The sequence below is a fragment of the Camellia sinensis genome, chromosome 10 (assembly GCF_055761805.1).
Source record: "Camellia sinensis isolate YWXY chromosome 10, ASM5576180v1, whole genome shotgun sequence".
NCBI classification, from domain to species: Eukaryota; Viridiplantae; Streptophyta; class Magnoliopsida; order Ericales; family Theaceae; genus Camellia; species Camellia sinensis.
In genome coordinates this window covers 127,935,816-127,963,004 of record NC_138970.1, presented here as the reverse complement: position 1 = coordinate 127,963,004, position 27,189 = coordinate 127,935,816, and the positions used below count along the sequence as shown (strand labels likewise).

General features: G+C 35.1%; 1 protein-coding gene across 6 annotated transcripts in view; it reads left to right on the top strand.

Annotated features, from left to right (window-relative positions):
• Positions 1-18,872, top strand: part of LOC114304352 (putative protein phosphatase 2C 59) — a 32,484-nt gene extending 13,612 nt beyond the window's left edge. For all 6 annotated transcript variants that reach the window (XM_082892255.1, XM_082892256.1, XM_082892258.1 and 3 more), the window contains exons 3-9: positions 16,061-16,188; positions 16,703-16,801; positions 16,909-17,067; positions 17,473-17,559; positions 17,653-17,744; positions 18,178-18,252; positions 18,481-18,872. In XM_082892255.1, the coding sequence (XP_082748381.1) occupies positions 16,061-16,188; positions 16,703-16,801; positions 16,909-17,067; positions 17,473-17,559; positions 17,653-17,744; positions 18,178-18,252; positions 18,481-18,651 (811 nt within the window). In that variant the 3' untranslated portion in view covers positions 18,652-18,872. The remainder of the gene's footprint in view (positions 1-16,060; positions 16,189-16,702; positions 16,802-16,908; positions 17,068-17,472; positions 17,560-17,652; positions 17,745-18,177; positions 18,253-18,480) is intronic.
• The last annotated feature ends 8,317 nt before the right edge of the window (positions 18,873-27,189 follow it).

The window sequence follows — 27,189 nt, the reverse complement described above, 5'->3', positions numbered from 1 at the left end:
CTGCGGGATGAACTGCGATTGATGAAGACGAGTGACGAACTGCGGGATGATGATGATGGCAGAGACGAAGACGAAGCGGAATGATGATGATGGCAGAAGATCGATTCAGCAGATGATCCAACTAGGTATGCTTTGAACCCTAGCCCTGGAGGTGATGCTCTGATACCATGAAGCTTGGGTAACCAGCTTAGGGTATGATGAGATATCACCCCTTATTTATAAATGAAGATTTAGGGTTTACAAAGAAGACAATTACAAGATAATCCCTGAGTGCGTAAAAATGATTACAGATCCTAGAGACTTTCGGCTAATATAATATGCTAAGTGCCTTTCGGTGATTATAATATGTCAACAATATATTCTAATGGTTCGGGTGTTGATGCCAACTTAGCAGCAAAGTGTGGTGCAACAAAAGAATGAGTTGACCCAGAGTCAATGAGGACGTGAGCTAAATGACCACAAACAGAAAGTGTACCTGACACAACATTTTCGGTAACTTCTGGTTTTCCAGGTACCAAGGCAAAAGCCCTTCCTTGGCGTTTTTGGTCCTTCCTCTCTCGTCCAGGTCTTGCGGGTTTTTTGACTGGACCAGAGGGGCTGGCTGTAGGATTGGTCAACTTTGGACAATCCCTCAGCAAGTGACCAACTTGACTGCATTTAAAGCATGCTCCCGTGTCTTGATGGCATTGTCCCCAATGAGCCCTTCCATACGTAGGGCAAGTTGGAATGGTGTCACCTCGGGGGTTGGTAGGACCTTGATTGCCTGAATTGGTTGTGCATGTATTCACATTTTTGGAAGGCGCCATACCGGATCTTATGTTGTCTCTTTCCCATAATCGCTTATTTTGGCTTGGTTCCCCGGAACGCGAGACTTTAATCCCCTTTTTTGCAATGTACGCCCGGTCTACCACTTCTGCATAGGCTGGCAGTTTCAAAACCTCAAGCCTATCTTTGATTTCAGCATCCAATCCTGCTTCGAATTTTCTTGCTTTTCGAGCTTCGGTGGGAATGACATATGTCGCAAATTGAGTGAGTTGTGTGAACTTGCTCTCGTATTCGGCCACCGTCATGGTTCTTTACTTTAGATGTACGAATTTCGACGCTTTTTGTTCCCGCAACAAATCTGGGAAGTATTTTGCATAAAATACTTCAAAGAATTTTGCTCAATTCATAATTTCTTCTTTCTCTGGGGTGAGAAGCAACCATTCTTGTACATTATCTTTGAAAGTGAAAGTGACGGAAGTTACTTTCTGTCTTTCGATGTAGGGTAAGGCGCGAAAAATCTTTTCCATGTCTTTAACCTAAGCGTCCGCTACCATTGGGTCTGGACCGCCGGTAAATATGGTGGGTTTCAAATCCTGGAACTGTTTTATGGTAACTGGCTCTTCTTGCCGTTCTGGCATCTCACTGTTGATGTTAATCTACAAGGCTTGCAAAAAGCTAGTAACCGTTCTTTCCATGATTCTTTTCATCAATTCAGTGCCACTGACTGATGACTCGCTTCCGTTACCATTATTGGCCATTCTACAAGGTAATAAACGAGACATTACATCCATAACGCAACATATATGTGTATAGCGCAATATATATAAAATACCAACTTCATTATTTTTACAATTAATATTACATCCTTGTATCAAAAGTCAAAATATGTTAGTGTCTCATCCTTGTGGTACAACAAAAACAAAAAAAACAAAAAAGACAACAAAAAGGGATTAGAACACATCATCGTTAGCGCACAAAAAGGGTTTTCTTCTACCAAATCTAGAGTGGTGGGTCAAACGGGCCAAACAACCACGAGAAGTAGTGTTGCATAAAAAGCTCAAATTCCCATCCTAACCGGACCGCACCGAAACACATCCACGCTGCTTGGACTGTGAAAATGGGGACGGACTGTATGTATCCCAAGAATGCTCGATCAACAATCTAGCTGGGTGTCTCGATATATGACAAGTCATTACTAAAGTCAACATTTTGAATATTAATAATCTCCAGTGGGTTAGGGACAGGAGTAAAAATGTAGTCTTCGGGGTACACGTTTCCCCTTCTTGCCACAAAATCTGGAGGTAAAGGGCCTATGATGTAGTGCGGGCGGTCATATCCCGGAGCAATGCCGAGGACACGAGTGGGTCCGAGAAAGCATCCGCGCATATGGGCACGACTCTGCCTCCATAGTAAATATGGGACATTAGTAGGTTCAGTCTGTATATAGATTGGCCGACCCATCAATTGGGCAAGGCCTGGGTGCAGTCTTCTAATTATATCCTTTGAATCTCCCCATTCTTCAGGTGAGGCGGGGGCGGGGTGCTCTGCTAAAATCTCATCCAAATTAATGGCTCCGAGCTCTTCCCAAAATGCCTCGTCAAGGTTAATCTCGGACATTCCTGCATCACCAGAATAAATGTGAGATTTTACATAAAAGGACTAAAGCCGCAGGTTATGTAGTTCTAGGTGTATTTGTATATGCATACATATATATATTTTTTGTTAAAACCGTTGCTCTGATACCACCTTTACCACGACCCAACCCCAGGGGCTTAGGGTTGGAATTGTAACTCACTACTTTATTCTAATCATGACAAATTAAATAGCGTAGGCAGAGGCAAAAGGAAATAAAAATAATTAAACAGAAAATTTACTTCATTTTACTATTTTAATAAGAGAAAATATATCTATAGGGCTTTTATTATTTTATTATTCAGTGATCGGCCCTGAGTAAAAACAAAAGGAAGCAAAAATAAAATAAATAAAAAAAGAAAAGAAAAACAAAATAGTGATTCAACATCAAATTCTTGTGCGGGTTTTACTACGTGAGGCTATGGGTCTCCCTTACATCTCGTCACCTGAAAGGGTAATAGCTATAAGCACACAACAGAGTGAGAAATATTATGCCAAGAGTATCGGGAATACAAAATTACCATGGATAATTATTTAAGCTAAAATAGTAACAGAACTTAATTTGAATAAATGAATGATTTAAAGTGGCAGAAACTGAAACACAGAAATTATGGTCCCGTTTGGTGTAGCTGTTAAAACAGCTTATAGATTATAGCTTAACATATTATAGATTATGACTTTAATCAGAAGTTGTTAATCTGTTTGGTGTAACTGTTGAATTATAGATTTAAGTTGCTGAATAGTATTTGTTAAATAAGCTGTGAAATAGCTTTTTCAATTAATTTTTAATTTTTGTCTGTCTACATTTCTCATAAAAAAAAAAAAAATAGTCTATAGTCCATTTGGATCTTTTTCTATTTTTAAAAAAATAAAAAATAAAAAAATCTAAGAGTATAACCATAAATTAACATGTCCACAGCAGAAGTTGATAATCAGAAGTAAGGGGTGAACAGCTTCTTAGAATCAGTTTTTTTGTGTTAAAATAAGCTGTTAGAATTAGAAGTTGTTTGAAATAAGTTTAACCAAACAGTCCAAAATAACTTTTTCAAAGCTAAAAACTATAAGTTAGCTTTGAAAAGCTGAAACAAACACCCCCTATGTAATTAAATAATCATAACCACGATACAGAACAGAACAGAAGTCACTGGAGTGACTGTTAGAACAGAGGTCAATGGATTCATAACAAACAGAGGATCACAAAGTGGCCAAACAGAGACCAATGGTTATTTAAGTCCCCCAAGGCATTGGACTCGCGTGGTAGGACTTACAAAACATAATTGTTTATAAGGTCATTGTCAAATACTTTCTAAAATTTAAACAAAAATATCCATGGGTTTCATTTTAAACAAATAGAGTTCAGAAAATGACCCACGTAATTGAAATATTAATATAATTTATAAAACATAACTTGTATAAAATAAATTATGATAAGTCAAAATATACGTAAAATATATTATGGTGACTCAAGATATAATATAAGTCACCTTAATATTGAGTCTTACTACCTATTTCCGTTGTTTTTTCCCGGTCCTTCCCTTGCTCTCTGTTTTTGCTGATTCTTTTTTTTTTTTTCTTCTTTGTTTTTCGTTAACACTACTACACAGCACATTCCCCTTTTTATACATGTATCTAGGTGATGACTCATCCTACCTAATGGCCCTAAGGATGATGAATCACCTCCCCTGTTCTAATCCTAGGTGTACAGATGGCTTCTATTCATTCTTCTCAACATATTTGCAAATCTTTATAATTAATTATTACTTAATTAACGTGGAAATTATTCATTATATTTATTTTATTTTATTTTATTTTATTTTTATTTATTATCTTTAACTCTAATTTGGCCCAACTAGTATTATAATTCCATATTTGTGTTAATTTGGTCCCAAATAATAATCCCTAATTAATCTCATATTTGATAACCTAATGCCAAATTAGATTTATATATTTATATATTATTTTTTATTCATTTAATAATATATTATCACATACAATCATAATTATATTTATATATAGCTATAAATATTTATGTGGTATTTAATTAAACATTCAGGGTGTCATATCTTTACTTATATTGTGAATATGTCTGCATTCCTATAAAAACAAATTAGTTATACAAATGAAATGTTAGAGAAATACCTGCACACTAATTATGCAAGTAAGCATCACTTAGAGAAATACTTGCATGTATGTTGTCCACTTTTCAGCATCACTTTGAGGGAAGCATATTAGTTATGTAGTATGCATTATAAGAGTAATGCTCAATGTTTCTTGTTTCAACTTGTTTGGCACAATCGACATTGCTTTTAGGCAAGCAATTTATTTATTTTATTTTTTAAAGCTGTTATTAGAATGACTCTATAAGTTTGATAAACAACAATGATGAGATTGTTGCAACCAATAAAAATGGTTTTGCATGTTATGTTTTGGTTTGGTTTGGCATATGTCGCCTTGGAAGTGTCACAATTGAAACTAAAAACTTTCTAAATTGTGGAGTTGAAGTATTTTAATTTCAAATGGAGAAATCGCCACCAATGAAACTTATATTAGTTGTTATGAGATTTCATCTACTAGAGCTGGTTGATGTAAATTATATCAAGATGGAAAAATTAAGCAATCATTAGTATGTATTAGTGTATTTGAAAATTCTTTTGTTGGTGGTTTACTGCTCTTTATACACTTCCATTTCTCTTGAAATGAGAAAATTATTGTGATGTATTATTGGTTCTCATGCAATTGCAAATCCTATGTTGCAAATCCTATCTAGGATAGAGTTTATGAAGGAGAAGAGAATTTCTAGGTGTAAAAGGGCACTTTGGGCTTGATTTTTAAGAGTTACAGGATTTTTGGGATTAGTCGCAGAATTTTCTAGGTAATAGCTATTTTAGTGTTGTTTATTGTGAATTTAGTGAACAAAAGGTAGGAAAAAAGGTTGGTGACTATGTGAACTTGATTGGCTAGGGTTTAGGGGACTAAAAAGGTCGCAATTTTTGAAAAATCGATACAAATTTATGAGTGAATATATTTTGGAAGTGAATCTCTACTGAATCGCATGATTCACAATCGATTTACGATTCGATTCACTTTTTACGATTCATGCAATTCTTGAAACTATAATGTCTGACATATTTTGATTCTTTTATTCTTCCTTTTTTTAGTTAAAATGACAAAATACAACTTTTAGTAGTGTTTAAAATAACCAATACATATGTGATTTGTTGTTATTTTAGAGGTCATAAATTTTTAATAGGATCTAATCAGATTCAGTCAGACCCAACATGTTTTTAACCATTTCTTCTCATTTTTTCTCTTAAAAAATCATAATGTATATTCTAAAGATGTTTAAGGTTAAAGTAACTTGCAATATAAATTATCTATTGCTATTTTAGTAAAATAAATATACTTCAATATTACATGGGTGAGCTCAGTTAAATCTAATGATTCTGCAAGTTCTTTATTATTTGGTCATTGTTACTTGTAAAGGTATATATGCTTATGAAATATCAACATCGTTGTTAAATTATTGTTACTTGAAAATTGAGAGTTTGTTTCTATTTACTTTCTTTATTAAGAATGGTTGATAAGTAATATCTAAAAAAGAGAAAAGGTAAGATGGTGATCTTATATGGGAACCTGTGTTAATTTCTTACTTATTAGACTGCGTTATCATCATTTAAAATAACATTTTCATTGATTTAAGTCTAAATATTTTATATTTATGAGATATATTTAACATCCAAGTGTGTAGATATAATTTTCTAGGTAATTTAGAAAAGTGACTGAATCTTTATGATTCACGATTTGGTTCGATTAACGATTTGGTACAAAGCCATTTCGATTATTCATGATTTGAGAATTTCTGTCAAATATTAAGACGGCACGTCTTTTTGTTCTTGAGATGAGGAAGTAAAGGAGATTTGGAGATTGATCTTCCCAATTGCGTCATCGAATTTCTTCTTAATGGCAAAATCAATTGGAGCAAAGTGATTCAAAAACATATCCTTGAATTCTCATCAAATATGAACCATGGTAGTGTGCTTTCTCTATTGTAGCCTTCTCCAATTGTGTATTATGTGCTACAAGCCTCTCCTCCTCTTTTGAACTTCTAACAACAATTTTAAATTCCATCCGTGTTTACTGTGACATCTTTTGTTTTAACCTTGGTCTTCTCTAGAGGCAAATTGGGCACTTGTTTTTGCTCATGATTTTGAGCAATGGAGGTTAAAGCTTTATTCTTTCGCTGCCTACTTGCACTTCCTTTTTGTTGTTGTTAAAGAAAATAATCAAACAGTGGCTTCTAATCATATTCTTGAATCAAAGCCTTTGAATTTAGCATGTTCATCTTGTTTGAAACTCTTGACTTCAGCTAGCAGCTCGTTGTTACTTACATCCCCATGGTTACAAGTATGATCTTTAAACTCTAATACCAAACTGTTTAGGACAACTTTAGGAAACCTGGCCTAATGCTGCCTATAGTAGGTATTGTGGTGGGTTTTGGATGTAGAAAGCTTCTAGTGTCAAAGTATTATGAGGGAGGAGAGTTTCAAGGGTTTCAAGCTGTAAATGGTCAATTTGTGCTTGATTTTCAAGAATTGCAGGATTTTTGGAATTAGTCGCATAATATTCTTTGCAATGGCTATGATAGGGTGTTTATTGGCCAAAGGGTAGGGGAAAAGATTGTGGATTATTAGAACTGGATTGGCTAGGGTTATGAGCTAAAATGAGAACTATTCTATGGCTGTGAAGAATAATATGGGAATAGTAACTAAGGTATGTGTGCAAAGAAGAGGAAAGAGAAGAAGAAGAAGTGCTTCACCCTCAAGAGGTAGGCAAATTGACAGAAAGAAAATAAGAAATTCTCATAACTGATCTCCATTTTTAAAAAAACTGTTACATGCCTATTATAATCTGCTAGACTTTTCCTACTACTATAAGGATATGATACCATAATTAGTAGTTACATTTTTTTGACCAAATAGAATATTCTAGACCTAAGAAGCACGGACATGGCCACGCGACACGACATGGACATGCAGACACGGCAATTTTTAAAAAATGTAAGACACGACACGTAGGGGACATGCACATAATATATAATTTTATATATTTATTTTAAGTCATATATATGAATATATCATTTTGAAGACAATAAATGAATACAATATAACACTAACTTTTATAAATTGACATTATTTTTCTGTTATCATCTTATTCTAAGTTATTTTATTTAAACTTATAATTAGTTTCGTGTGTGTCTAGTCAATGGACATGCGTGTTCTCGAAGTGTCCAAAGAGTGTCTGAAAAGTGTCTAAGTCTAAATTCTTTTTAGAAACTAGGACACGTTTGGATGAGTGTCGGACATGTGTCAGGAGAGTGTTCGATGAGTGTCAGCGTCCGACACGGACACGACACGGATATGCCACCTTTTTAGAAGTGTCCTCGCTTCTTAGTTCTAGACCTAATAAATTCTCCGTAAAAGACCCAATAATATAATTTGATCCACAAAAGACCTATGGGCCACCCTTATAGCCCATGTCTAACAAATAACAAATTATCCTAACTGTTAAAACCTAATATAATTATATAAAATATCCAACATATTAAATTAAAATAAACACAAATGAAGACTTAATATTGTTCCAAAATTTCACTCCATGATGCCCTAAACGTGCTCTATGTAAAATTCTAGATTTGCGTCTTTTGTTGTTGCTATGCTCCACTTCAAAAGAAACTTGAATGTCCTTGCACATGTAGGAGACTTCAATTCAATGTCCTTTAAGAATTAAACCAAGGTGCGATGGCGGGATCCTTCTTTCTTTCTCTACTCTCACAATATAGCCAAAAAAAAAAAAAAGAACTTGAGTGTTGAAATAATACTCCTTGGCTGGCCATATAGTGCCTCTATAGGCACTTGGCCTTTCCCTATAGGCTTGGATTGAGACTCTTAGGCCACTCGAAAGTCTAGCTCGAATTGGCTCTATATTTTGTAATCTGATAATGATAAAGACTACCAATTAATTGCAATTAACTTAGCTAAATGATTTCAACTGTACTCTAGCTCTTAAAAAACATTATTATTATTAGTAATAGCCTAGGCCACAATATTACAATACAACCCCTTTGCCAACCTATGTCCAGAAGTAGCAATGGAATAAATATAAATTTATGTCTCACAAAAGTTAACTTATTGACATTGAGTACTAGTCCATCACACTTTAGTCACCGCATATTCTCATGACCAATTCATAAGAATGACTAGGCCTAGGTCTAGGTTACTAAACAAGTGAACTAACTCAAAAGAACACTCTACTGAACTAAACTTCCTCGGGGATTAAGCTCTTATTAGACTGCTATAAATATGACAGATTTAGGAAGACATTTCTTCTACTTGGCCAGGGCAATAGAATGAGTGAGACAATTGGGATTATTGAGATTGACTTAATATTAGGATGGACAAGGGGCTAGGAAACAACTTCATATTAGATAGGGGCCAACAACTATGAAATTAGCAGCTAACTTGACATAAAAAAAAAGGAGATGGCCACTTGTCCGAACTTTGTTTTACACAAAGGGTGCATTTGATCTTGAAAAGAATGTTCCCATAACCCTAACCTTAATAACCTAAAATACTGAGGTATTGGCCAAGTAATGAAACCTGACACAGTAAATCAAATTGACTTCAGCTAGAAACTTGAGTCCAACAATTTTTTTTCCCCCAGGATTAAGAGTCTATTACATTGGGCACTATGAGATTCACCCCAAAGTAGACAATAGGTTTTATATGATGTGACTCTTATGGTAGTCCATCAGTGTATTCTAAGTCCACCAACATATTGACCCGAAGTCTTCTACTTCATTGGTTGAGATAAACCACTCCCTCTCATGAGGGTTTTATCATGTTGCGGTTGTCCCAACTGAGACCCCAAGTCTGTTAGCAATTGTGAAATTTACAAGGCTTTGTGATTTATAACTCCGAAAGTGAAACTTATTCATCTATAGAGATCACATTCAATGCAAATAGGTGGTTAAACATTTATCATGAATTATGCCTATTATGTACGATAACATTTCAAATGATAAAGAATAAAACAAAACATTTATTTCAAATTTATTGTTTTTGTTTAATCATTTTAAAATTATGTAACATATATTATCATTATCGATAATTTTTCATTTTATTTTGTATTGAAAGTAGAATCTTACGATCTTTGATCCGATTCTACGGTTCAATCTGCGAGTCCCTCCTAAAGATCCAATCTACGATCCCGATTTTAACAACCTTGGTTTTATGTTTGTCTAAGCAATGAGTGCGTGTATCACTCTAGTCTTTGATGCATGTACGAGTCTAAATTCTTTTAAAAAATAAATAAATAAGACACTTTTAGATGTGTCTGGCACGTGTTGGGAAGTATTCAACATGTGTTTGACTAGTGGCGGAGCCTGCAAATTACTTTCGGAGGGGCACTTGTTAATCACAAATTTGAAATAAAAAAATTCAATAATTAACAACAATAATATAATATGAATTTTTTAAATTTGTAGTGAACATAAAACATAAATATTTATTACAAAAATTACTTTGCAAAAATACAAAAGTGCAAATAAAAATACTATAATGACTACATTTTTATATTACATTTAGTTTACCATAAAGTTCACAACACTACATTGTAAAAAATTTGTGGATACCACACCTTTTGGTGCACCCACATGTTGGATTTGACCGTTTTAGGTATGTGAATCATTGAGGTCCAAATTGGCAATATATTGTATTTTATTCCACAAATTGATTTAGCCCACAAATTGTCAAATAAAGACTGATTCACAAAAGATTGGAATCACCAGCTAATTTTTAGGGAAAACTAGGAAATCTAACTTCAAGTTAATTTAGGCCACTAATCTGTTACAACGAAAAATCTTGGTTCGGGAGTTTAGATACAGAAGGGAAAGGTCATTAATGTAAGCGCCCTTTCGCCCAATCAATTGATTGACCTCTACTAATTCTCTTTTTATTTTTTATTTTTTATGAGATATATTTTCTTCTTTAATTTCACCTTATCCCTTAAACTAAACCTACCATCCATGTGATGCATACAATATAGATCATATCATTATAATTTAGATACTTGCATATTTGTAAAGATTTGATTTGGGGAAATCTTCCCGCAAAATGAGATAATTTTTCAATATAAATTTTTTTGAAAACAAATATAGCAAATATCCTAATTAGAAAGATATAACCTCCGAACATGCAATTTATATCAAATAATCAGATATAGCAAGCAAATCTTCCAAACATGCAATCATATTGAATATGTAAAATATGGTAAATAATTTAATGCAATATGCTAAGGATGAAGAACATGCACTCAAGAACATGGAAGAAAAAGAAGAACATTAATCTAAATGCATGATCCTAGATGCTATAACCACTAATCCAAACATACATAATATGAAATCCTAAAGCCCCAGAAAGCACTCAATATGACATATATGCAATAAACTTGTGGATTAAACAAATAGAGCATCTAAAATAGAAAAACGCAGCGGTGAAATACATGAATAAATGGCATGTAACCGGGCCAATATGTATGAGTATGCATGATATTCAACCTAAACTAATGATACAATGCGAATAAGTCGTAAACTTGATAAAATAATAGTATAATCTACTCTACATGATGACGTGTGTGAATACTACCTTAACCATTATCAAAGAGGTAAAACATGATTAAAAACAGTAAATAAAAGATTAAAGGGGAACTAACCAATGGTTTGTTAAGTCAAACCGAAGAAAACGCGAGAAACTAGCAAAGATGGAGGCTTAAATGCGCCTCTCAGGTTTTGGAGGTTGTTTTCTTTAATTTGCTTCACTTTTGGTGTGCAAAGAGCACTGTTTTTCTTGCTGAAATTGAATTAAATTTCAAAATGGAAAAATATGTGTGTGAGAGAGAGAGAGAGAGAGAGAGAGAGAGTGGGTTTGCTTGAAAATTCTTTATAGCCTTAGGAGGCTTGGGGGACAAGTAGATACACATTAGGTCGAAACCCTAATCTGTATATACACAGCCTTGAGGCACAATACACTAAAATAGGTAGCAAAATCTTCTAAAAATTGAATTTGTGCACACTATCATGCACGTGCGGCTGCATGAGGACAATGTGTAGCCATAACCTCATAATGCGGCCGCAGGTATGGACCTGCAGGTTGACTTAGGATCTGCGGCCGCACGTGGGCTAGCCAACAAGCCCACAATGCTTCAATCAACAATTTTGACTTTCAAATGATTTTATTACCTTTATAGGTGTAATTAACTCCAAATTAACTTCTTCTTTTTTTTTTTATATATCATAAAACGAGTTCTTCATTGGAAAATTGACAATTTGAAATTAATTGAACATATATATCTCGTCTCCTTTTGAAAAGATATTTGAAAATGCAATTTTAACCAAGTAAAATAGTTTTTTTTTTTTTTTTTTTTTTTTTGGGAAAAATGGGCTTAGAGGATGGAACTGGTCCAGCAGGTTCAAGCCCAAACTCACTAAAGCATTGGAAATGTAATAGTTTCATCATCGGGGAGCATCCAAAATACCTGAGTCTTAGGGTCGGTCAAAATGGGATGTGTACACAAACATAAGTGATGTGGCCCATTTAACCAATCTAGTGGTGACAACTCACATGATACTTCAAATATGGTATGAAAAATTAAATATATGGTGTTTTCCCATTATTGACATGCAAATTACATGCATGGTTTACGTATTTCAAATCATATATCAATCCCTCAATCACTTTGAGGAGAGTGAATGGACCAATTTTTTCTTAATTTATGTTCAATTTGTTAATGGGCATTACTAATTGTATTGAATTAGCATAATGTGACAAATTAAAGGACAAAATTGATATAATTGGAACTATTGAATCAAATTGACAGAATGGACAATCTACAAGAATCACATGTGTAATTTCCCTAACAAGAAAAGTAAGATCAAATAGGGAAAAGAGAGAGAGTAATTTATGAATTCAGAGTTCTTATGCAATCGTAACAAATGAAAAGTTGATGTATAATTTGACATGTCATTATGAGTAATTGTGAGATTTAAATTGTGGGTCTCAATCTTTTTCCAATTAAGAAGGGCTTTTAAATATTAATTTTTAAAGGATTTTAAATAAATTAGGGTGGGCACAATTATAATTTTTTAGAGTTAAACAAAAATACTTTACAAATATAAAGGTACTAGTGTAATTACAAAAAATTGAGGAGGGGCACGTGCTCCCTTGGTCTTTTTTCCCTCCGTCCCCATGTCTCACACAGATATGTCACCTTCTTAGAAGTGCATGTGCTTCTTATGTTCCAATACTTATTGGTTATATTTGAATTCTCAAATTTTACTTGTGTGTTGTCCTTGCATATGAGGGTTTTGCGCTTTTTTCATTTTAAACACTAGGTTTTCAATTTCGACAAATTAAATCTCATCCTTTCACCTGTGTTTCAATTTGCCTCCCCCCCCCCCCCGGTCCATCTCCGTCATATTGAACTAACAGAAATCTGAGCAAAATTTCAGATTCAAACTCACATGTTCAAGCACTTGTATCTCTCTTGTCGTAACTCTGTTTCGTCTCATTTTCATGTCATTGGATTCACCTCATGGTTTAGTTTTCATTCCACTCCTCATATGCCTTGTTCCATATCTTTTTGCATGCCGTCGAAGCTCCGAAAGTTGGCCAAAAATATTTTTTTTCTCTATTTGGGCAAAATTTTCAGATTCAAACCCATATGTTCAAGCACTTGTATCTCACTCGTCGTAACTCCGTTTCGCCTCATTTTCACATCGTTGGATTCATCTCATGGCCTAGTTTTCATTTCATCCCTCATATGCCTTGTTCCACATCTTTTTGCATGTCGTTGGAGCTCCAAAAGATGGCCGCAAATATGATTTCCTTTTTTTTTTTGATTTTTCCTCTATTTTCTATCTCCATACTTCTTCCTTCCTCCTTCCTTTCCACAATTACTCTCTTTTTTCCTCTTATTTCATTGCCCTTCCACCACCCTTACGTTTCTTTCCCTTCTTGTAAGTCATATACCTCTATACTTGACCGCACTGCCACTATCGGAGGTTCAGTGGCCACCACGAGTTCGGTGGAAGGGCCATGAAGGAAGAGGAAAGAGAGAATAATTGTGGAAAGGAAGGAAGAAGCATGGAGATAGAAAATAGAAGAAGAAAGGGAAAAAAAAAAAAAAGAGAAAAATTCTTATTTTGGCCAATTTGGAGAGTTCCGACGGCATGCAAAAAGAGGGGTGGAATCAAAACTAGGCCATGAAGTGAATCCAATGATGCGAAAATGAGGTGAAACGGAGTTACGACGGGGGAGATAAGTGCTTGAACATGTGGGTTTGAATTTGAAATTTTTCCCAGATTTCTGTTAGTTAAATATGACAGAGATGGATTAACCCTATATATTATGTATCGTAATTTTTTAAAATGAAAACCTGGGGTTTAATATGTCGAAATTGAAAACCTGGGGTTTAAAATGAAAAAGGCGCAAAACCCTGGGGTTTTTTGTGTAATTAACCCTATATATTATGTATCCTAATTTTTTTCTCTTTCATTATTTTGGCTTTTTTTATTTTTATTTCTGTCTTCTTTCATGTAGCATTGTACTGGGGAACTTTATGCTCTATCACTACTAATCCATGACCAATGCTGTAACTTCTTGGTTCTTTGTGTTTCATGTTGTTTGCTTACTTCTACAACAAAATGGACATTGAAGAACATGTTTGAATCTAGTAGACAGCAAATACTTCTTAAAAGCTACAGTCAAACAGTTTACTTCTTCTTAAGCCTGAAACAGCAAATGCTTTTCCATTGTCATCCAATGTGGTTGTCAATTTATAGAAATTATAGACTGACTGCTTTTTCATTTGCAGAAAGCTTTTTTGTGCCAACTCCATAGGGCCTGCTACCTTAATTATTTTTTGTAAATCAAGGCCTACTTACTTTTTGCAAATCAATATTCTTCTATTGCTTCAACTCATGTTTCCTTCTTCCCCTGTCCTCTTCTTGTCTTTTCATTACCTTAATTCTGTTTGTCCAACCTATTCATGGCATTGTTTGGTGCAGGCTTAAAACCTGACCTTTTGGCTTACACCAGTCAACAAAATAGCCAAAACCAAAAAGCCACCGACATTTACTAACCCATTTGGCTTCTTGGCCTTTTAGGCCTCGTTTGGGAAGCGACCCGTTTAGCCAAAAAGCCAAAAAGTCACTAAAAAAACCAAAAAGCCAACAACCCATACCAAAAAGTCAAAGATTCTCTTTTCTCTCTATTTTTTGCACATCTTTTCGTAAAAAGCCAAAAAGTCATCCCAAACATACTAGTTTTTTTTAGCTCATATTTTAGCCAAATAGCCAAAAAGTTACTAAATTAGTCTGTTCCCGAACGAGGCCTTAATTGGCAAAATGACTGTCTTAGCCTTACCATAATAATTACCCATGAATTGTGGTATATAGTTGAGGGTCTTATAGTCATATAGGTAAATTGTTAGCATCAGCAGTTCGGCCAGCTAAAGGTCCAAATATATGAATTTTTTAAAGTCAAAAGGACTTGGCTATTTTGGGATTTTTAATTGAAAAAGGTGAAAAGTCAGCCAGTACCAAACAAAGCGTTAGTCAAATCATATATTTTCTACATATTGGTACCTGACTTCTCACAGATGCATTAGTTTCTTGTTCCTTGCTTTTTTGTCTTGTCACTAACTTACCCATTTCAATATTTTCATTTTTAGACACATTTATGGACTTTTCATTGATTACTTGACACAGCATTTTGACCTTTGAAACTTTCTTACTTTTCTCTGATAGGTGTCTTGTATCACAGAGCATCCTAATGCACTTTTCCTACTTCATTCCTCTCACTTGAACTCTATTGCTGCCATTTTTATTTCATATCCATCCATATGGCTAGTATTCCAACGCAATGATCACTTTTTGGCATGTCTTGGATTTGTCGTTTCAGAATATTTAAGTTGTGTTTTCTCTCACTAAAAGCAAATGCATGGAATTAGTTCTCATTAAATAGTTTATATCTTGGTTATTGTTTGCACCATTCATAATCATCAATGTGAAGATGCAGGATGATGAGTTTTGAAGACGCTTCTTCATTTGGGAACTTGATGAAACTTTGACCTTTCCTTTTTTTTATTTTTTTTATTTATTTTTTTAACATTTAAAATAGGTCAAGTTAAAAATAAAATATACATCGCAGAAGACCTGATCACATATAACATCTTTTCTCAATATAAATGATGATATCTGGAGATAAGTTCGGACATTGATCTCTGGCTGTTTGTAATTTCTAGTATGCCAGTCATGATTATTTGTTGAATAGTACAAGGAAGAATACTAGTCATGATTATTTGTTGAATAGTATGAGGAAGAATACTATGTTATAGGAAAACTACATTGTACATGATTAATAGTTACATGAGTATGGGAAGTGTTACAGGAAAACTACATTGTACAACTGTGTATCACTACTCAATTAAAAGTTTAAAACATCATCAATTGTTTGTTATGTCATGAAAGCTTGATAGAAATTTTAGTCTGTATCTGTGTTGATGGTTGTTTGACAATAAGTTTAATTTTTTTGGGACCTGATTACAGTCAAAATGCAAAGTTCAGCTATGGGTATGCAAGCTCTCCTGGGAAAAGGTCTTCAATGGAGGATTTTTATGAGACAAGAATAGATGGTGTAGATGGAGAGATAGTTGGTCTCTTTGGAGTCTTTGATGGTACATAACACTCTCTCTCTAGTTTCCTTGGTGGCTCTCCGCATAACCTTGGTTTCCATAAAAAATAATGTTATTAATGCATAGTAATTATGTTTGCTAAATATGAATATGCCCACTCATAAGTTACTTATTGATGATTTACTATCTTTTCCAACATGAATGATTCTGACACAGTCACAGAATGAATTTTTAGAATTTTTACACTTGTCATAGCATTCATTTTTTCAGAAGATTTTTTTTGTTGTTTCATTTTGCTGGAGTGTTTTAATTTTATTCATTTTTTTGGGGTGCATATTATCCATTTTTCTTTATTTATCTGAAATTTAGGCATTAGGTATCATTTAGTTTTTAGTTGATGCAAAGCTAAGTGACTTTCTCTGCATGATCATGCACCTTTATTTGGTTTGTATTCTCATCTTTCATTAAAATCTGAAATGGGAGACTTTGATATGCATGCTAAGTTCATTACATACCTCTTATTATGTTATGTATTTGTTTTCTATGGTTGTTTCAGGGCATGGGGGAGCTCGAGCTGCAGAATATGTTAAACAAAATCTTTTCAGTAACCTCATCAGTCATCCAAAGTTCATTTCTGATACCAAATGTGCTATAGGTTAGCCATTTATTTTGGAGTAAAATATGATTTGCTTTCCTGACACTGTACAAATTGCTTATTCAATTAATTTCTGTTATATCTTGTGGATTTCTTCCTTTTTGCAGCTGATGCATACAATCATACAGACTCGGAATTTCTGAAATCAGAAAATAATCAGAACAGAGATGCTGGATCAACTGCTTCCACTGCCATCCTTGTTGGTGATCGTTTACTGGTTGCAAATGTTGGGGATTCCAGAGCTGTTATTTGCAAGGGGGGAAATGGTATGATTCAGAAGACTCTTCTCCCCTTTTTTTCCTTTTTTTTTTTAAATTTTTTCCCCAGTGGCCTGATGTTAATAGAATCTTGATGGATGATTTCCTGGAAATTAAGGAGATTGTGTTATGCCATCTTTTTGGTAGTGGTTCTGATAGACCAGCTATCTTATATTAGAGCAGCTTTTTAAGAAGTGCTCAACTGTTTAGTACATTTGACCAAGCCTTTTAAATAAGATGATTTTTCAGGCAGAAAATACATGGTTGATGCATGTGGCTTTCTATGACAATGTAATGGTTATTCATTGTTGTGTCAAAACAATTTTTGAAGTATGTTTTTCTTTCTATGCTTCTTGCTGGTTCCCCTGATCAGCTGTATGTTAGAACTTAGCAGTGCTCTGTTATTTCCTGCAGCTATTGCTGTTTCTCGAGATCACAAGCCTGACCAAACTGATGAGCGACAACGGATTGAAGATGCTGGAGGTTTTGTGATGTGGGCAGGTAAAGACATCGTATGATTAGCTATATCTGCTGTCTATTCTAATTCGCTTAAGTAAACTGCTGGCAGAACATGACTGGAATTTTTGTCAATAGGAACATGGAGAGTTGGAGGTGTACTTGCTGTTTCTCGTGCATTTGGTGATCGGCTTTTGAAGCAATATGTTGTTGCTGATCCAGATATTCAGGTCTGGTTTGAGTGTTGATATTGAATGCATGAGTGAATAATGAACATTTTAAAAAACATGCTTGATCACATTTTAGCCATCCCAAATATATTAATTTTTTTTCATCTCATATTTTAGTCAAAAAATAAAAAAAATCACTAAAACAGTTTGTTCCCAAACGAGGCCTGAGAAAAGTAGAAGTCCTAAAATATGGAGAACTTCACATAGGAACCTCTCTGTTTGTGGTAAACATCACATTTTTAAGAGCTTTGTTTACATAGACCTTTTTGTTTTCCATTGGTGGCAAAGTTGATGAGAAATCCCTAATTGAAATACAATTTATGATGGAGACTGGTGTTTTCTTTAGAGAGCAGCTCTCATTCTTACTTCTTAACTTCTATCACCATTTTGTATTTGGCATATTTGACTGTTAACTTCTTAACTAAAAATGCAGGAGGAGAAGGTTGATAGCTCTCTTGAGTTTCTTATTCTCGCCAGTGATGGACTATGGGATGTTGTAACAAATGAGGTTTGCTAATTTTCCTTGCTCATTCTCTTACTAGAAGTATTTGATTTGCAATCTGCCTTATAAATTTTTTTAGTACAATTTGATCTAGCCTTTTATTTCCTGTTCATCAAATTAATGGGTTACTTGTTCTGAACCTTCTTTCGAAGATCAGTACCTGTTTTAAGTCAAATAAAGGGTGCTTTGTTTGCCACTCTGAACCTTGTACTACGTAATATACCCTTTTCTCAGGAGGCTGTTGCAATGGTTAAACCGATCCAAGAGCCAGAGGAGGCGGCAAATAAGCTGATGCAGGAAGCATGTCAAAGAGGTAGTGCAGATAACATTACTGTTGTTGTTGTACGTTTCTCAGCCAATCAACCGGCGTCTTCGGCATCTTCTCGTAGTGGTCACTCTGGTTAAGAATATTCTCCTAGCCATACGGGCATTGACTTTTTTGGTTGCTATAATGTGTACTTCACATTGTGCCATTAGGATAGAATTGTATCCGATATTGTAGCTAGCTAGAAATGTGCATGCTTAAAATTGTGAAGACTATGTTTCCACTTTGAATGTTGTATATGTTGTACCAAATAAAGAATGTTGTATATGCAGTTTAAACATCTTTTTAGTTGGCCTCTAAATGTGCACTTTTCATTTATGAGGTTTAAGGTAATCCCTAGATATGCATTAAGGCTAGGACAGCAACTCGAGTGGGTTTCGATGGGCTAAGTCTGTCCAAACTCAACTCGAAATGTAGAGGGATCTGTTTGAATCTGAGTTCGAGCATGACATTTGCTTTAACTTTTTGTCCAAGGTGAAGCCTAAGTTTAACACAAGGAATTCGAGCTTGGCTCGGGTTGACCAAATTCAAACATAGCATTTATTTTTGGTTGTGCTAAACTATTCTACCTCACATTTTGAAAATAGAAAGAAAAAATATTGCAAAAAATATAAATACAAGTATGATAAGAAAATTAGAATGAGTTGTGTACCCAACCCCAACAATATAATGTCACATTGCAATATGATTTAATTCAAACGTTGACAAAATAATACAAAATTTATAATATTTCAAGTTTATTATATATGATTTATATATATTAATAATTGGGTTATTCGTGTTGATTGGGTTGTGAAAATTCTTGCTCGAGCCATATTTAAATTTAATTCATGAAGATAAGTTTTAGTCCAAATTTTAAAAAAATTTTAAGCTAGAGTAAGGTTGTTCGGATTGTATAAGTTGCACTTCTTATTAATGGTGAGAGGTTGAGTATGTAGAGCAAATTTCTTTCTCTTCATGTGAGATAAGGCCTCGTTTGGGAACATGTTTTTTTAGTAATTTTTTAATTTTTTAATTAAAATATAATGTAAAAAAATTAGTATGTTTATGATGATTTTTAGATTTTTTACGAAAAGATATGCAAAGAGTAGAGAGAATAGAATTTTTGACTTTTTGGTATAAGTTGTTTGTTTTTTAATTTTTTTAATAACTTTTTAATTTTTTACTTAAAAAAGTCACTTGCCAAACGAACCTTACTCTGCAGACTCTTTGTGAAAAAAGTCTCGTACATCCATATCTAAAAGTTAGTCTAAATTTTTCTTTTTACTTGACACCTCTTGTACTTTTAAATCTTTCGATTGAAATTCTATTTTTTTTTTTTTTTTTTCAAAGGAAGTCCTGAATGCCATATGTGATTTGTTTCATTGATTGGTCTAAAACAAAAGTTATGTGAAAGATACAGTAGGTGTGCCGATCAAAATATATATATATATATATATATATGTATATACATATTTAGTAGGCGTGTATTTTTAGTAAGAATAATGATACACAAATAAAAAATTTATATAGAATAATATGATTCAATACGAATTTTTTACTTTAAAAAAAAAATACTCGTGAAGATAACTTTTATTTTATTCAAAACATTGATGAAAATAGTATTGCCACACTATTGTAATAACTTTTTTTTAATAGTAGAGTTTTCCTTCTACTAATAGTTTATTGGGTAAATTGCAAATACACTTCCTAAGGTTTATTTAAAATATGAATTATTCCCTATAGTTTGAAAAATTACAAATACCTTTTTGTTAGAATTTTTTATTTAACAGAATTAATTAAAAAAGTGAAATTTTCAACTGTTCACCTACACAATAATAAAATTATTTGAATTATTAATTGAAATAAAATTTTAACATTATTAAAAACTGTTAATTAACTTAATGATTTATTAATAAAAAGACCTATTTGTTATGGAATTAGAAACCTTTGGGGGGCGTAATGCAATTTTTAGAATCACAGGGGTAATTTGTAATTTAAGTAAATCTCAGGGGGTGTGTTTGTAATTTACCCTAGTTTATTTGATTAAAAAGAAAATTTAATGGAAAGTGAGAGTGAAGGTGATAGAAAATGAAGTTAAAAAAAAAAAAAAGGAAATAGAACAGAAAAAATATTTTTTTACAAGTATTTAATTAAGATGAAAATTTTGCAACAAAAAAAAAAAAAAAAAGAAAAAGAAAAAGAAAAAGAAAGAGAGGATAGAAAAAGTTGAAATTTTAAGTATAAATAACACCTTATATAGATACATTCAAATTTTCTTTTATTTTCTTGTGTAATTTGTAAGTGTTAGTAATGGGCGCCCATGTGACATGACCATTTGAATATCAATTTGAATCTTATCCAAATAGGTTTTGAAATTGAATTCAAACCTATTTAGGATAACCACTCAGGATACAGATATTATCTCCATTACTGATATGGATAGATAATAATAACACATTATATATCTGGTATATGGGTTATGGGTGATTAAGAGAGAAACAACGTATGATCTGAGTTTTACCCATATACTGACTCTCTCCCAAAAACAACGATCAAGTCATTTGCACTGTGATTTGTGTGGGTGATATTTATTATGTAATATCACTTCACTGCTGGGTTGGTTTATCAGATTCTGGAAACACGTGATTTACCCATGAGATCCTTCAATTCAGACTCTGTTTATAAGGTATGACCATAATTTTTTATTCCACTGCGTTATACTTTGTTTACATTGGTATCAGAGCCAGGTTGATGGATATTTTCGTGTTTCCTTTAATCATGTATATATTTTTATATGTATATGTATACATTATATACATGAATATTTGTAGAGGAGAAAAAAATCTACTTTTATCTGATTAGGAGCATAAATATATTTTTTTATGTTCATTAATGTCTTTTTTCATACCATAAATGGTTTTATTTTGAAAAAAGGAGTCCGGCAGTACAAATATCGGACCAGAAAACACCCTGGAAGGCGGTGCGTGGTCTGCACGCACCACCTGACGCCGTGAGTCGCTCCCACGCGCTCCTACGCGCAGCCACGCGCTCCCACGCGCCAGACGCTCTGCCGACGCGCCTGCACGCGCCCTCACGCACGCGTCCGCGACGCTATCCACGTGTGCCGTGCCCTGAGCTGCGGGCTGAGCTGGGCTCGCTGAGCCGCGCCGTTTTCCTTCGCCGGCTCGGCTGGCTTGGCTGCTGATGTGTTAGGCGCTGTTTGTTTTGTTTTTAATTTTGAATCGCGTTAAATGGTCATAATTAATTCATTACATATTTGTTTTATGCGTGGCTTGTACTGTTAGACTCAGAATTAATTTTTCTACATTCTGTAAAATTCTGAAAATTTTACGAAAATATAAAATATTTTTTCTGTGTTAATAATTCATGTTTTATGCTTTAAAATGCTTCTGGTATTGCATAAATAATTTTCTGGGGTTGAAATTTTTTTTGTAGACTTCTGAAAGGTTTTACTATTTACTGGTAATATTGTCTCATTTTATCAGTTTCTGAATTTTTTATTTCTAATTTTATGTGTATTTATTAGTTATTTAAAATTCCAGAATATTTCAAAAATATTTCAGAATATTTCTGAATGATGTATATTTTAATTATGGCATAATCTGAATATTGTTTCTATTTATCAGTTTCTGGATTTTTTATTTCTAATTTTATGTGTGTTTATTAGTTATTTAAAATTTCAGAAAATTCCAGAAAATTTCAAAATGTTGTACACTTTAATTATGGCATAATCTGAATATTGAATACAACAAACTTTTTGGGTTTGTAATATGTTGCAATTAAAGAAGCATGATTATTTATTTATTTATTTATTTATTTAAATTCCATTATTAAATAAATATAGCATGAGTTGTTTGTAAATTTACATTGAGATGTTATTGTATGGAATTTATCATGCTTTGTATATGCCATAAGTACTGGGAGATTGTTTGATTGTTTTTTGCGCATGGAATTAAATTAAATTTTGATAATTATCACTAGAGGCGCAAGAGATGATTACGAGCATAGCAAATTTTCGATCTTGAGACATGTGTAAAATTATCATTATTTAATTTAGATTCTTTTTTTTGCTGCAAAATATTTTGTTTTGTGTTGCTATCATTAATATCCCCTGCGCATTTATTTACTTTGTATGTAGAAATGGCTGCTAAGACAGTGGTGGCAGACTTAAGTAAGGGAGAGAAATTGGATGGCGACAATTATGATATATGGCGCCGTAAGATCCAATACCTCCTCAATGAGCAAGAAGTGTTGACCACACTTGAACAAGTGATGGTTGAGCCAGAGCAGGGCAATACAGCTCAACATCGTGATCTTGAAGCCTTTCAGACTTGGCGTAACAAAGATCGGTGTGCGCGCTTTACTATATTGATCAGCATGCACAACGACTTGATTACTGAGTTTGAGCATTGCCCGACTGCATTTGAGATGTGGGAAGCTCTCAAACAAAAGTTTGGTATTACCTCTTTGGCAAAGCTACGTGGGCTGACTATGAAGTTTGACTCATATCAAAAAAGGGCGCATCACTCGATGAAGCAGCATTTGAGAGTCATGTCAGCCATGATACGTGAGCTTGCGGCTGCTGGGCACAATTTGACTCAAGAGCAGCAAGTACAGGTTGTGATACGCTCTTTGCCAAATTCTTGGGAGCAGATGAAGCAGAACATGATGCATAGTGAGAGTGTGAAAACATTCGAAGACATATCGCGTCATTTGGAGCTAGAGGCTGAGCGCCTTGAGGCGGCTAAGTCTGATGGTTCTGCTATGGTGGTTGAGTCAATCTCACGTAGGACTTCTCAGTTCAAACGTGGAAAGGCAAAAGGTGTCCTTAAGAAGCAAGCAGCAGCTGCGCTTAAGCCCAATGGCGCTAGAAATTTCAAGCGTAGGGGCAAGAGAGGTGGTAAGAAGGCAAAGGCTAAATTGACATGCTTTAACTGTAACAAAGAAGGACACTTCGCTCGGGATTGCCCTGAGCAAAAGAAGACTCCGAAGCAACAGACCACATTGCAAGGGACAAAGTAGGGTTCGTTGAGTATCGCTGAGTACCTGCTAGGAGCAGAAAAGTTTACATGGGGAACGAGTCCAGTGTGGAGGTGCTTGGCATTGGCACATTCAAGCTGGAAATACGACGAGGGCGCACCTTGCATCTTCATGATGTTCTTTATGCTCCGGATATTCGGCGAAACTTAGTTTCAGTTATTAGCATGATGAGCCTTGGTTTTAGCTTTTGTTTTGAGAATGATGGTGTTAGCATTTATTTGGGAACAATTTTTTATGGTTTTGGTTATCTTTTAGATGGTTTTTTAGTTTTGAATGTGGATGATTCTAGTCGTAATAAAAATGCCAATGGCTCTATTTCTAATATTGCATCTTTTTGTGATAATGATTCTATGAGATGGCATGCTAGATTAGGCCACATAGGGCAAGACAGGATGACTAGATTGGCTGGAGAAGGTCTTTTAGGCCCACTCGCTAGAGTCACTTTGCCTACTTGTGAGCACTGTCTTGCTGGAAAGGCAACAAGGAAACCATTTGGGAAAGCCATAAGGGCATCTATTCCATTGCAACTTATTCATTCTGATATATGTGGACCAATGAATGTGAGGGCAAGGCATGGAGCCCTTATTTCATCACATTTATAGATGATTGCACGCGTTTTGGTCATGTCTATTTGATTTCTCACAAGTCAGAAGCATTGGATTGCTTTAGACGGCATGCTAATGAGGTTGAGAATCAATTAGACAAGAGCATTAAGGTTCTAAGGACTGACCGAGGACGTGAGTATCTATCTGAGCAATTTAAAGTGCTCTGTGAGGAAAAAGGAGTTATCAGGCAATTGACAATTCCTAGGACTCCGCAACAAAATGGTGTAGCGGAGAGAAGGAATCGCACATTGCTTGACATGGTTAGATCAATGATGGCGCAAGCTAATCTTCCAATTTCTTATTGGGGAGATGCTTTGTTGACTGCTGCCTACGTCCTTAACCGTGTGCCCTCCAAATCAGTTCCTTCCACCCCATATGAGATGTGGACTGGAAAAAAGCCTGATTTGGGCAATTTGCGGCCTTGGGGTTCGGCAGCTTACATACACAACGCTTCTCATAAGTTTGGGAAGTTGGGCCCTAGAGGAAAGAAGTGTATCTTCATTTGCTATAGTGAGCATTCTAAGGGCTATGTGTTTGTTGGGGAGCATCCGGATGGAAGTGTGATTGAAATTGAGTCGCGAGATGTAGATTTCCTAGAGAAGGATTCCCCTAGCAGAGGTGAGGTAACTGGAGAAGTAGAACTCTATGAGATGGAGGATCTACTTGAAGGCGCACCTAGTAGCCTAGTAGAGAATGAGGAAATAATTCCTCAAGCTCCTAGGGACAGTGGGAGCGATCTACCTACCCATGGATTAGATCCAATGGATGAGGATTCTCAAGATTCTCAACCATGTAGAAGCAAACGTAGAGCTATACCCCGTCGTCGTTTTGAGATTGAAGGGAAAGCATTCATGATTGCTCCGAGTGATGAGATAGAGCCTAAGAATCTCAAAGAGGCTCTCTCATCCCCTGCTAGTAAAGAATGGAGTACTGCAATGGATGAAGAAATAAAGTCTATGAAGAAAAATCATGTCTGGGACTTGGTTGATTTGCCGCTAGGGCGCAAGACTATTGGGAACAAATGGGTTCTCAAAATCAAGTGCAAGGCAGATGGTTCCATAGAAAGGTATAAGGCTCGCCTAGTGGCGAAAGGTTACACCCAATGAGAGGGTGTGGACTATGAGGAAACTTTTTCACCAGTTATAAGGTTTGCCTCTATTCGCCTAATCCTGGCCATAGTAGCTCAGTTGGACTTAGAGCTATATCAGATGGACGTTAAAACTGCATTTCTCAATGGAGAATTGGATGAAGAGATCTATATGGATCAACCAGAAGGCTTTGTGGCAGTAGGTCAGGAGCGCAAAGTTTGCAAGCTTCAACGATCTATTTATGGCTTAAAGCAATCATCCAGACAGTGGAATCTGAGATTTCATCGAGCCATTGTTTCTAATGGGTTTACGATGATTGATGAAGATCACTGTGTGTACGTTAAGCGGTCCAAGGACATTTTTCTGATATTGTCATTATATGTAGGTGACATATTATTGGCTGGAAATGACAAGGAGATGATTGTCGTCACTAAAATGTGGTTGTTCTCTACATTTGAGATGAAGGACATGGGTGAGGCGAGCTATGTGCTCGGTGTTAAGATCCTTAGGGATCGCTTTAGGAGACTTCTTTGTTTGTCTCAAGAGACTTACATTAAGACTATTCTAGAGCGGTTCCAGATGCAGAGTTGCAAACCCATTGACACTCTTGTTGCAAAAGGCGAGAGCCTAAGCCTTGATATGGGTCCTAAGACTCAAGAAAAAAATGAAAAGATGGCCCGTGTTCCCTATGCAAATGCTGTTGGAAGCTTGATGTATGCTATGATGTGTACACGTCCTGACATTTGTTATGCAGTCAGATTGGTGAGTCGTTACCAATCCAACCCAGGACCAGCTCATTGGAAAGTAGTTAAGAGGATATTACGATATCTTAGAGGGACTACAGATTACACACTTTGCTACCAGAGTTCAGATCTACATCTAGTTGGCTATTGTGATGCTGACTGGGGAGGAGACCTAGATGAGCGTAAGTCTACTTCAGGATATGCTTTCATGCTTAGCGATGGTGCTATTTCTTGGAGCAGTAAGAAGCAATCCTGTATCGCCTTATCGACTATGGAGGCTGAGTTTGTGGCTTGTTCATCTGCCGTTCAGGAAGCCGTATGGTTGAGGAGATTCCTTTAGCATTTGGATGTTGTCACACACACTACAGACCCTGTGACTATCCATTGTGACAGCATGGCTGCACTCGCTTATGCTAAGGATCCTAAATACCACGACAGAACCAAACACATTGATGTGAGGTTCAACTTTATCAGAGACATTTTGGCGCAGAAAGAAGTGATCTTGGAGCACATCCCTACGAGTCGCATGATTGCGGACCCTTTGACTAAGCCCATTGCTAGAGATGTTTATCTTACTCATGTTAGGGCTTTAGGACTACGTAGGTGGTGATATTTTTATGTGTATTCAGTTGAACTCATTTTTTTGGGGATATTTATGCCATTAGTATTCATATTTGTTTCTATTACATATTTATGTTTACTACTTTTAGTAATGGTTTGTGAATTAGCATACACAAAATAATTAAATTGATGCTAGCAGGCAAGATTGGCTCACTCACACGAGCAATCGCCCTTAGCGCTAGGTAGCGAGTAAGGATGAGACTAGAAGCTAAAATTATCGACTAGCTATGTCGCCTTGGTTGGAGCCAAGATGAGGTCTTGTTAGAGACCGACCATGGATATGAGAGTACCCACTTTTCCATGATATGTCTGTTATTGATAGCCAGATGTGAGATCTCATTTGATGCCTGAGAGGCAAGCAAATAGAGAATTCGAGTTAGACGCTAAGAAGCGACTCGTGCGCTTAAGAGCGACTAGACTAAGATCTGTATGGTGTGTGAGTTTAACATCACTCTTTGGAAGAGTAACTCCACTGTAACATGCATTCATACTGCATGTGCTTATCGACCCATTAGCGA